Source organism: Dicentrarchus labrax, unplaced genomic scaffold (genome assembly GCF_905237075.1).
Source record: "Dicentrarchus labrax unplaced genomic scaffold, dlabrax2021, whole genome shotgun sequence".
In the NCBI taxonomy this organism is placed as follows: domain Eukaryota; kingdom Metazoa; phylum Chordata; class Actinopteri; family Moronidae; genus Dicentrarchus; species Dicentrarchus labrax.
In genome coordinates this window covers 13,644,934-13,657,785 of record NW_026136709.1, presented here as the reverse complement: position 1 = coordinate 13,657,785, position 12,852 = coordinate 13,644,934, and the positions used below count along the sequence as shown (strand labels likewise).

General features: G+C 42.6%; 1 protein-coding gene and 1 long non-coding RNA gene across 2 annotated transcripts; both read left to right on the top strand.

The window, feature by feature from the left end:
- Window positions 1-620: 620 nt before the first annotated feature.
- Window positions 621-4,318, top strand: LOC127369641 (uncharacterized). The gene is made up of 2 exons (XR_007886095.1): window positions 621-1,191; window positions 3,491-4,318. It is a non-coding gene; the product is annotated as an uncharacterized LOC127369641 (long non-coding RNA).
- Window positions 4,319-9,765: 5,447 nt separating this feature from the next.
- Window positions 9,766-11,919, top strand: bhlhe22 (basic helix-loop-helix family, member e22). The gene has a single exon (XM_051411197.1). The coding sequence runs from the start codon at window positions 10,105-10,107 to the stop codon at window positions 10,912-10,914; it is 810 nt and encodes a 269-aa protein (XP_051267157.1). The 5' UTR covers window positions 9,766-10,104; the 3' UTR covers window positions 10,915-11,919.
- Window positions 11,920-12,852: the final 933 nt, after the last annotated feature.

Below are 12,852 nucleotides of genomic sequence, written 5' to 3'. Positions count from 1 at the left end.
CTGTGTGTTCCGCCTTGGCTACAGGGTTAGTGAGGTTACTCAAATGACATCATGCATGGGGCCCGGGTTTCGATTGGGTCTTTGCCTGGGAGTCAATCACTGCAGGAAGTGAAGGGGATACAAACGAGCAGTGCAGGACTGCCACTTGCTTCAATCAATTACTGCCTCAGTGTTGAATCTAAACTACAGAGCCTCTGTCCTTCTGAATGTTAAAATTTGTGGAACATAAAGAGCCAAAATGTTCGAAAAGAAAGGCAAAAAATTAGAAGTTATTCCTCTACTGGCCCTTAACAGTAAAACAGGGAGAAATCCTTTGCATTATAGGCCTGTAACACATTGCAGACAGAACAGAAGCACATTTTTTCTCCTAATTCTTGGTGTAAAACAGCCCTCAGTTTGTCTGCGAAGGCTCAACTACAATTGAACAAACACAGCCTATAGAAATTGACTTGCAATCCAGCGGCCTGATACGTGAAACTGCAACGCACTAATGGACCTCTCAAGACAAACGGCATTAAACATGATTAATTGTGGCCGGCAAGGCGACGATCCGACTGCACACACTCCTAATGTACAGCTACACTAGATTATAGAATAGTTATTGCTGCACATATAAAAAAAAAAAACTACAAAAGGCCCACAGCACAGAACTAGACTGCACACGGCGAGAAAAGACAGCCGCAACATGCAGGAAAATAACACAAATAATCAGCAATAATAACATAAAACACTGGACGTATAGGATTTATCGAGAGCGCGCATAGGATATATTTGCGTGTCAGTGGGGAGCGAGCGCGCATTTGTATGTATAAAAGTGTGCGCGCGTGTGCATGACAGAGAGAGAGAGAGAGAGAGAGAGAGAGAGAGAGAGAGATTTTATTGTAATGCACAGAACGACCTGCCCTCTTTTGAAAAAAAGCGAGAAAGCGCAGCCATGCTTTGCAGAGGCTACAGCATCGCTCTCATTGGTAGTATCAGCCTCTCGCCGAACGGAGTCTTTGCTTGTCCGCCGCTACACTGAAAAGGAACCGGGAATACAAGCGACTGCCTCCGTGATGTAAAAGATCTGCAGTGAAGTAATAATGCTAGAAATGAAGTTGAGAAAAAAAAAAAAAACCTGCAAGAAGCGCGGATAAATATTAGCAGAGCACAGAGTGCTGGGATCCACCATATGGCGTGGACCATATCATGGTGAGTATCTTACGCTTGCGTTTGCTTTATGCTCGAGCCTTTGATCAATTATTGATGAGCTGAATGTGTGTGTTTTTTTTCCTGTGTGCTTCAATCGTTAGTGGAATATGCATTTCAAAAGTTTCGGGGGGAGAATAATGATCATTTTGTGTCTGCAGAGAGATGTTGGTCCTGTACGCTTTCCCCATGCACGTTGCACTTGCCATTGTTAATGCGGGCTTTAGGGAATTAACCACTTTAGGAAGAGAGCGAACACACACAACAACAAAAAAAAAGAAAAGAAAAAGGCGATAGAAAAATATCAGCAAACCCCGCGCACCACTGTGGACAGCGCAGTTTTATGTCGACGGTTGCATAATCAATAAGAAGGATAAAGAGGACGGTGGATTCCGGAGCCACATCGTTTGTTCGTTGCGCGGTGCTTAAGGACAATAGGGGTCGTGTTCCTGTCGGTGGCCAGATAGATAGAGGGACCCGAAATATGGTGATGTGCCTGAGGAGCCGCGGTGAAGCTCCAAAACGACGGCAGATACGAGAATCACCCGGTTTTTCAGTGGATGGGGGACGTTTCCGTCTAAAATGGCGTTTCCCTTTGTTTCTGCATCCCTCTCCTCTCTATTCTAGCGAGTGGGGTAATGCATTGCAATTACCATTTCTACGAGCCTGCGCCTCTTCATTTTCAATACACTGCTTTTTCTTTCACGCAGTGGATTTAGGCTCTTTAATGGTGAAACATGGGGGGGGGGGGCTGTCAGATGTAGACCTGGTCCCCCCACTGTGCTGAGCTCAGGGGCTCTGTCAGCCTCACATTGGAAAGCAGGTATGCGTCTCCTAATTCTGATTAGACAGCACCAGACTTCATTTGGATTTCAGCAGTTTTAGCCAACATTAGCAGATATGCAAATCATCTGTAGTCTGCATCGCTGCAGATTATGCTGGATTATAACTGCACTGGTCCTGTATCTGTGTCAGCACCCAGACAATAATGTCATTAGTGTGAGAGTCATTTATACCTAAATATGCACTTTTTCCATCACACTCATGACAGACACAATGCAGCTTATACTTGACAGCTCATCACATCGAGCAAAAACACTGAATTAGTTAAACCAACCTGCTCTAACATCAAACAGCAGGCTAAAAATGACACGAGCATCCTTCCCTCATCCCGTTTGTGTGTGTGTGTGTGTGTGTGTGTGTGTGTGTGAGAGAGAGAAACTGTGCGGGAAAGAGTGCATGTGCGCATGCCCGTACATTAGTGTGATTGTGTGTGTGTGTGTGTGTGTGTGTACACGTGTGTTCTCATTTTTTTTTTTTTTGTGAATAGTGCAATGTTGCATAACCGTTCACAGCCAATGCCAGATTTAGGGCTTCACAATTTGCGGGGCCATTGTTGGCATTTCCTCTGCCGGCCCCTACGTACACGCGCCCACACACACACACACACACACACACACACACACACACACACACACACAAACACAAACACAAACACACACACCCCTCATCAACCAACTGCAGAACTATTAACACATTTCGCCGATAAACGTTAATACTCCGAATGGGAAGTCGTCAATTTCCCTCCTAGTTTCAAGGACACAGGGTAGTCATGAGGAGGACGCTGGGTAATATAGAGGAACATCTGTTTGCCCGGTGACGTCAACACCCCCCCCCCCGCTTCTCCTCCTCCTCTAACCCCCACCCCCCTTCATCCCAATCCTCTTGTGCTGAAGGCAGATGCCTCATTTGTTTGGCTGGAGCACCATTAATCCCAAAGTCAGAGGAAAAGACCGGACGGAGAGAGATCAGTCCCATTTAGGCGGTGTCGGTGCTGGGCTCGCGCTGCAACGCTCGGGTCAGTTTTGCTGTTTGGGAGAAAACTCGTGCAGGGACACGCGCGCACACACACACACACACACACAGCACCGCTGCGTTCAGGACACCCGCAGTTACCAAGCCTCTTCAGCTGCCCCGTTTGCTATTTGCGGCAGTTTTAACGTGTGACCCGCATATAGAGGCTGCAGGCATGTGTGTGTGTGTGTGTGTGTGTGTGTGTGTGTGTGTGTGTGTGTGTGTGTGTGTGTGTGTGTGTATGCTGGGAGAAAAAAAATGCGTGCGTTATGTGACTAGGGAAAATCAATATTTTGGACGTGGACGGTGACTTTTTTTTTTCCTGCTTTGTGGACGCCAACAGATTTTCTTTTTTAAAACAGGTCAATGTGGAATATGAGATTTTGTCATCTGCAATTCTATATAAAGGTTCATGACGCATTTTGTGTTTTCTTTTTTTTTTTTGTAGGTGCATTCTGGGATAATGGAAGACTTTTAAGCTTTCTGCAGTTTTGGACAAAGACGGGGGGAAGAAACCCTTCACACGGAAGTCCTTTTTCGCCTGCAGAAGCGGCCTTGGACGTATAATCATTTTGGCCGCAAAGATACCTGCTGGCTGTTTTGCGTTTAAGTCATGTAACTTAACCCCCTTTTTATCCTCCAATTGTTTTTTACATAATGAGGTAGGCCTGCACAACAACCGGGAGAGGATTCGATGTCTTATTGGACCCGTGTTGGATGCTTGGGATTTGTTTTCCATTTCTTTTTTGGCCAAACTTCACATCCTGATACAGTTTCTAGTCGCACAACACAGGCCTGCAAAATCATTTAATTATAGCCTTATTTGTAATGAGAGCTTTCGCGGATAGGTTCTAAGTGTCTTCAGTAGAATGAATGCAGCCGGTGGACGGACACACACTCACACACACGCACACATGCAAAAAAAAAAAAACACACACACACACACACACACACACACACACACACACACACACACACACAAAGACACACACAGACGAGCGGGTTGTGTCTCTCCGTGTTCACAGCGGACCTTGATTTAATGTCTTACAATTAAGGCACGCGGTGAATGCCAAGAGATGATCCTTCTTTCTTCGGATGTCTGCACCTCCAACAAAAAACATGTCACATCTTTTAACTATTTTTCTTTTTATATACATTTTTTTACTGCTGGTGTCGCTCTCACGGTGAAGGTTTGTATCTGTTTCAGACTGTAACGCATTATACATGTACTGTTTCTTCCCTCCATTTGTTCAACAATAAAGTTAATACACAACAATTTTAAAAGCTCTGTGGTTTTTTTATGTGAACGTACATGTGATGGCTCCTGTGTGTGTGCGTGTGTGTGTGTGTGTGTGTGTGTGTGTGTGTGTGTGTGTGCGCGCGCTCGTATGCGTGTACGTGTGTCAGTGGGAGCTGTCCATACACACACACACACACACACACACACACACACACACACACACACAGGCTGTCGGGGAGCGCTGTCCACCTTCTGTGGTGCTGAAATCTGTGCACCACCGTCAGCCTTTTGTTTCAGTCGCCTGCCGATGCAGAAGCGGAAATGGCTCAAGTGTTTCACTGTAGTAGAGGAATGCAGCCCGGACCCGCCAACATAAATACTGAATATAGACAGACACACACACACACACACACACACACACACACACACACACACACATACATACATACACAAGCGAGGATAGTAGACGATATCAAGAAAAAAAGGTCTTAATTTGAAGTAGTAATTACATCTAGCAGACATTATTTTTCTTAAATGAATGATTAATCAGCGAACTGTGGTGTAACTGCTTTCCACTGCGGTTGAGGATGTTTCAGGGTTTTCTACAATACCGTAATGATGCCTTCGAATAAAAATACCACACTGATTAAATCAAATGTAGCCTACTGTCGCTTATTTGGAGCAAACAGTTGAGCAGATCTGCAGTGGAAACAAGTGAACATCTTGTTCTAGCGACACATTTCTTTCTCCTACTTGCTCTGAGGAACATTATTGTTAAAATGGTCATTTTTTCGCAGTGAAGCCGGTTTCAGTTTCGCCACCCTGCAATATCACAAACAGGCCCTGCACGACAAGGACATTAAACTATGATTTATTTGCTCTGCATATTAAATTTCCATAAAGTGTGGCATGATAATGAGGAGGTGGGCTAAGGACCTCCGCAGATACCAACTCAAACGTCGGATTAAATTGATATTAAGAGGTTTCGAAACGTTGCCCAACAAACCTTTAGACAGAACTGATGAATACAGTCCAGTAGCTGAAAGAGTCTTATGGCATTTGCGCCGGATGAAATAACATCCCTCCTCCTATCTTAGTCTGCCGCCTAGTGGCGTTCAGGGGCGCAGCACTCCGGTATGTTAAGCCATGATGGAGGCCCTGGTTTCTTACCGAGTTGAGAATTTGACGTACAGCAACAGAAATTCTGATAAGACTCGTGGAGCTTAACCAATGTTAAGTCTGTGTTTTTTTTAAATTAATTTAATTTGCTCACATTGTCAGTGTAGTGCACCACATTGGGAAAGACACAGGTTCCATTTTGCACACTTTGACAGCAGACAATAATCAGATCTTGATTAATGACAGGAGCCTCTGCATATCATGGCCCTTGAAGGGCGGGAGGAGTGATGGATGGGTGGAAGAAAGGTCTGATGGGAGGAGGAGAGGGTTTATCCAATCATCTCACCAACTCAGTGTTTATTTCCTTAAATCCTTCAAATAAGCAATGAGTAGAGAAAACAAATCAACGCTACAACGGGCATAGGGAGAGAAAATGAGAGTTCAGCTACATTAAAAATTAATTAGATTTACTGCTCATAAGAGTCCTTAATTGAACCAAACAAAGTGCAGCAAAAGAACATAAGTTATGATGTGTATCGTGAAGTGAATCAACAATCACAACCATTTACACACAACAATCTGGTCTGGTGGGTTAAAACATTAAAATGAATGTGCAACTTGGTTGCCTACATAATAAACTGTCTACATGCCATGTCATGAATATGGCACACTGGTGGGTCTCGATGTCGAGGCACCACATGACAAAATTGAAATTTCATATCAGGTCTCTACAGCCTGAGAGTCTGGCTTCCACTGATAACCAAAATCTTCAAAGTTGAATGAAATCCACCAGGCTGCCATAAAGCATGTTCATCATGCTCCTGCTTTACCCTCAGCTCCTCCAGCGTGAACTGGTTTCCACATTGAAGGTCATTGACTGCCCTCTTGTGGTAGAAATTCGGTGAAAAACCTAAACAGTTAATATGGACTCGCAAGAGATTCATTCTAAATTATATATATATATATAAAAAGAATAAATAAGACTTTCATTAATTATTTATATTATTAGATGCATTTAGTATTTAGATACTTTAAATTTAAATGCTTTTCGATGTCAGTAGTGTCTGATTGTTTAAATAATTCAAGCAATTAAAGTCATTTGTCCCCTGCCAAGGGAGGTAAGATGAAACAACAGGCAGCATCGAAGGTGCATCCAAGATTTGAAACTACTGGTGTGGTCTGACGACTCTTAAGCTGACATATAAATCCTGTTGTCTGTTTAGAAGTTTCATTAGTGGTTAGAACAATTGCTGTCGAGTTCCTGTTTCTAAACTACTCTTTTGTCCCAATCTAAATTGATGCTTGTTCTCTTTTCTAACACAGTTTTGCCTTCAATGGTCTCTTCATTACCAAAGTGCTGACAGACTGTGGCTGTAATGGCCGTGGCACCGTCCTGGCCCATCTTGTCTCATTAGCCGGACCTGATTGGCCATGAAGGTGTTCTCTTGCTGTCTCAGGATAAAGCGACTGTCTCTGCCACTCGTTAGATCATAATTCCTCAAGTATTCTGCCCCTGATGGCCTCTCGTGGAGCCTGAGCGGAGAGACCGAACATACGCTAATTGAAATATTGCTGGAAAAGGGGTAAAACATTGACCTTGAATGTGTTAAGCAAGTATTGGCCAATTGTGTTTGTGATGCAGCTGCAAAGAACTTCTCTGGCATGAAACAATGAGCCACAACACGGTAAAAACTGCAATTTTACCTAACTTGTCACAGTAATTTGGTATTTTAATTACCAGTGTGTAAAACATTTTAATACATTAAAAACATTTGATTGGAAAGAGGGTTTACTTTCAGTTATTTTCCAATTAAAATGTTAATTATACTGAATACCCAAAGATATGCAGCTAGCATCAATGCTACAGAGGATGGATGCTACACTTGTGTCATTGTGCTTTGTTATTATGGTTACTGATGTTTTGATTGGTAGTAGAAAGGGCTTTTCTGTCTCTATACAAACACAGCTAGTAAGTCAACAATGTTTTAATTGTGTTACTGATCAGATGTTGTCATATTTTCAGTTTAAACATTTTCTCTCAACTGTTAGAAGTCACAGTGAACATAGTGTTGGGCAGTATGAACAAAATTATTTAGATACTTAAGAGGTTTCACAGTATATTATGGTATTTTGTTTTTGTATGACTGGGTATATGTTTATAGTGGCTTATTTTACTATCATACTTAAGGATTTGATCACTATAAGAGTTTTCTTGGTCCGACAGAATTTAAAACAGTAGTAAAAGCAGAATTTGATATGTCAACTTTAACATTGCTTCCTCTTCAAAATAAAATATTTAAGTATTTGAGAGATATTCCTCAAACAGTTCTATTGCACGAGTAAGAAACAAGTGAGTTACAACAGTTGTTTACGCTATGTACCAGTGTAACGGTATATGATACTAAACTCATACTAAACAGGAAGTTATATCGCCCAGCAATACGTCTGATTATAAGTCATAAAACAGTTGAGCAGCTGTTGAAACACGTCTACAAACACTGAGTTAATTAAAAATATTTTCACAGAAAGGCACTATAGCTTTTTACCCTGAAATATCTCAAATCTCTCTGACTCCGTCTCTCAGTATCAAAGGACGTACATGGAATCTGAACAAAACTCTCCTTCTCTTCTTTGGCAAACTTCGTTGTATTTAGTGGGTGACATACTGGAGGAGGCAGAGCAGACTTTCTTTTTCAATGCCACATTCTAACTAGACAATATGTAGCTACCAAGGTACCGTCTCAGAGGGTGAAAAAATCCACACCACATTCACTGTGGTTTCAATTGGCAGGGGTCAATTGTAATCACTGTTAAAAGGTAGCTTTAATGTGGGCAGCCCACATGCCATGGTAACAAGCGCTGGGAAGAGTAGGGAGATTTTTGCCCTTAATGCACTGCAGCTAGTATCTACAAATGACTTTGGGGCATAAGCCAGAAATGTATGAGGTGAAGAGGAATGTGAGTTTATCACATTGAATCTTAGTGCTCGATGGGGTTCCCTGGGCTACGGGGAAGATACCTGTGGAGTTTAGGTATGGTCTATCAGCGCCACAGACACTCTTGCAGTGGTTGCAAATTTATCTCCAAATCCTATTATCTTCAAATTCTTTTTTAACAGAGAGTACTCCATTGATTCAAAGTGTTGAGAGACTTGTGACCTAACATGCAACCCAAGTGACTTTGTTTAGACCCTCCCTGTACAGTAACTCGCATGTCTTAAGCCCAGTCTGAGGTAACGCGTGATGGCATCAATCAGCAGGTTAGAAGAGATTACGTCATAACAGTTTTCATACTGAGGACACTTCGCAATAAGTAAATGGATCTTCACAGAGCTGCTCGTTCTAACACACTGATGCTTTAACACGCTTATATTCACTGAAACACACAATTATTTATGGTTGTTTCATTACCTAAAATGGACGATTTTTATGTGATTTCCACCATATTAACTGTTATTGAGACATTCGGTGCAATTTAACTTTAAAAAGTAGCAATTTCTTTAGCCAATTTAATGTGCGTTTGGTAATTATAACATGCCAAAGGGGTCATGGGGTGAAAGAAAGCTGGAAAGAGCTTAGTTGTTGATCCTGATGACGTCTGACTTCCCATTATGGGTGTACTACACTATGCAGCCCAGTAGATGGCAGTATGAGCACAAGTAAATGTTAGTATAAGTGTAGGGTCGTATCATGCGAAAACTAACACTGAGACAGATACATACAATAGTGAAGGAGAGAATTTCATGTTCATTTTGGGGGACAATTGACTTAAACAAGAACCCTGCTAAATGAAAGAAAAGGTTATTTGCTGGTTGTTGTTTTCAGAAACAATATAACATCAATGCAACTCGGTCTCCTGTCAAGTTTAACAACAGTAATCTTTGTGTTTCTCTAAAGGTTTGATGTCACACTTAGAAACTAGAGCTAACAAGATTGTGATTATTGATTAAGATTATGTTGTCACTATCACACTAAACCATAATTTGAACTTTACTCACTGAAACAATTCCCTGTTTTAACCCTAAATAAGAGGTTACTAAAGAAAAGTGTTACTTTAGTTTGCAACCACTCTCATAAAACACACACACACACACACACACACACACACACACACACACACAAGAGAATGTCACACACGCAAATCACTGGATCCAGTCATTTTAAGATCAGAGGGCTTCCTAAAAACACTGTTATAAAGAGCCTTGGACACACACTCACATAATTAAAGGGAGAAAGAGAGCGCACGCGGTATTGTTTGTCATCGTTTAAATGCCATTAATTAAAACGTTAACCTGATTGGGTAGAGTGTGAGAGGGGGAGAGGGTGTCTCTTTCCCAATAGGCGAATCCTTTTTAATAACCCGCCTCGAGATAATGATGTAAAAAGACTCAGGCGTCTCGTGCGTAACGAGGATCATCGTGGAGATCCGGTGAAGGTGAATCAGACATAGAAAGAGAGAGCGAGAGAGAGAGAGAGAGAGAGAGAGAGCGAGAGAGAGAGGCAGGAGAGAGAGCAGCACTTATTACACGAGTCTCCTCCTCGTCTCCACACCTCAGCTGACAAGTCGGGCCAGCCTGCAACTTCACCACACTGACACACAACTCAACTCGTAAAAGGACAAACCCAGGAAGAAACTCATAGAGACGCGTAAAGAGTTTCCCCAGAAGCGACCGTTGCCTGCAACAACGCGGAATCCACTAGGCTATGGACAGAAGGATGAACTTGAACGGCGGCGCGGGGGACATTTTTCACAAAACTCTCAGCGCCGTGTCCACTAAAAAAATGGACCCTTTCAGGTCGTCGGCCGGCATTGAACTACCAGCCAGAGACCGCCAGTCACCTATCAGCTGCTTTGACCAGACCGACCCCGACCCAATTCAACCGGGAGGACTGGCAGGAGGTAGAGGGGGGCCACTGGGTCTGCCGACCGGATCTTTGTGCGTCAATTTCGGGGAAAGCGCCAACAGGACCTCGGTGGCGGAGAGCAGCGGCGGAGAGCAGAGTCCCGACGATGACAGCGACGGCAGGTGTGACATGGTCCTTCTGGCCGACGGGCGGACGGTGCCCGCGGGGAATGGAGAAGGAGGTAAGAAAACCAAAGAGCAGAAAATACTGAGGCTAAACATCAATGCCAGAGAGAGACGACGGATGCACGATCTGAACGACGCGCTGGATGAGCTCAGAGCAGTCATCCCTTACGCGCACAGCCCGTCAGTGCGGAAACTCTCCAAAATTGCCACTTTGCTGCTCGCAAAAAACTACATCCTCATGCAGGCGCAGGCACTGGAGGAGATGAGGAGGTTGGTGGCGTACCTCAACCAGGGCCAAGCCATCTCCGCTGCCTCGATACCGGCCACCACTGCCCTCGCAGCTCCCGGCTTGAGCGCGTACGAGCAGCCGCCTGGATACCCCCCCTTCCCCACCGGAGTGGCAGCGTCCTCCTGCCCCGATAAATGTGCCCTATTCAACAACGCCACCTCCAGCCTCTGCAAACAGTGCACTGACAAGCCTTAACTGCGGCTGACAAAGACTCAGAAAAGAAGCACACGAGAGAGCAGACACCACTTTTAAGAACACTTTTTGGAGAGGTTAACCTGTGAGGCTACTGTTGTTGAAGTCAGTAGGCTAGAGACAAAGAAGTAATGCCGATGAATACTTTTATAATATTTACTAAATGCATTCAAAACGCGCTTTTTTGTTCAAACAATACTTGATTGTGTATATAAATCATCCTTAAAGTGCTGGTATGAATGACTGTAAAGACCAAACAGAAGTACAGTAGGCCTGAAAGAGTGGCTGCAAGTGTTGAGTGAGTTTGTTGATCACTTGCTCTGTTATGGACCCTTTGGGAGATTTGGGTGACCTGACAACCTGCGACTTAAGTTTTTTTATGTTTGTCTTTTCAACTTGAATAGACGGACACCTTCCTGGAGTTAGTCCAACCTCACTCACTGCTGCTTCCTCTTTTTATTTTATTTATTTGCGGGTTTTTTTCCCTTCATTCACCTCAGAGACATTTGCTGTTTGCTTTCTGGTCCAAGGCCTGTTTTCATGAACTTTTCTATTGAGCACGTGGAATGTCATGACCAAGGAAAAGTTAAATGAAATAGATGACAAGTGAAGTCGTTTAATCGATCAGATATTTATGTGCTAATCCAGACACTTGTTAATAGTTGCGCACGCCTATTACAATTCTTTTTTGGGGGCACTGTGATATAATAAAATTTCAGAAAAATTTAGAAAACCTGAATGAAGGTTTATCAGTCTTTTGTAATTTATTAATTTGGATATTTATAATGGACATTTTTGCTTGCATTGCACATTGTAGTATCTTTCTTGCTGTACCTTTTGCGGGTTTTTTTTCTGTCTCACAAGATGATCGAGGTCTTCAGATTATTCGCGTTGTCAGGTCAAGCTGTGGATAATTGTAGATACCTTAGTTATTATATGAGCAAAGAGGGCCATTTGTATGTATTTCAGTGTTGAAAAGCTTTATTAAAATATTTTGAACAACACAAATACTTCTGATTATTCATCTACTGTGAAGTTTAGAGGAATCAGAGGAAGCTGCCTTTAACTTTTATTCTGGATTTGATGAATACACACTTATTTTCAACCTGAATTTGACATTATTATGGTTTAACCGTAAAACAAACTGGAGGTATTTTAAGTGAATATTATAAAATGAGGTCAGAGTTGCTGGGGGTTGATATAGCTTAGTCTCGGACTCTCACCGGGTGTCAAGTCACACTGTAAAAGAATTGTTCAGTAATTTTCTGCTCCATCAAAACCGGTAACTTTCCTTTTCTTGTCTTGTCTTGGAAGCGAAGGCCAGACGTGGTGGGCGAATATCGCCTCAAGGCAGAAACAAGATTGTTTGTGCTCCTAGAAAAAAAAAAAAACTAACTCTGGCGACTATTATTGTGATTATTAAAACAATTTCCATGACGGTGTGTAATAATATGTTAATTCGAAAACAAGTGTGTGTGAAAACTGTCGACTGTAATACCTGGCTTCACATAATGAAACACATCGTTAAGGCAATTAGACCTCCAGAATGTGATTAAGGAATGTAATTACGACGCTGTTCATTGCCGTAATTTGGTGTCTTTAATCACAACGCAGCCATCAGTTGCACTCCCATCGACTCGCCCTTTGTCCTCCTCAGTCGTCTGTCCATACCAAAACATTTTGATGAGGGTCAAACAGCAAAAGTCTGACCAAAAAAAAAAAAAAAATGCTCCTGAATTATCTTACATAATCTCAGTGCTAAAACCAGACACTCTGCATGGATCTTCTAAATTTAGACAGGAAGTGAAGTTGGACATTTTGCATCAGATGTAAGCACTTCAAACACTTAGCTCAAACACTAGGAACATTATTTCCAACTGAGATGGTCACTGGATGAAAACAATCTCAGTGTTGTTTTTATTGACAAATAAAAGCAGCCTT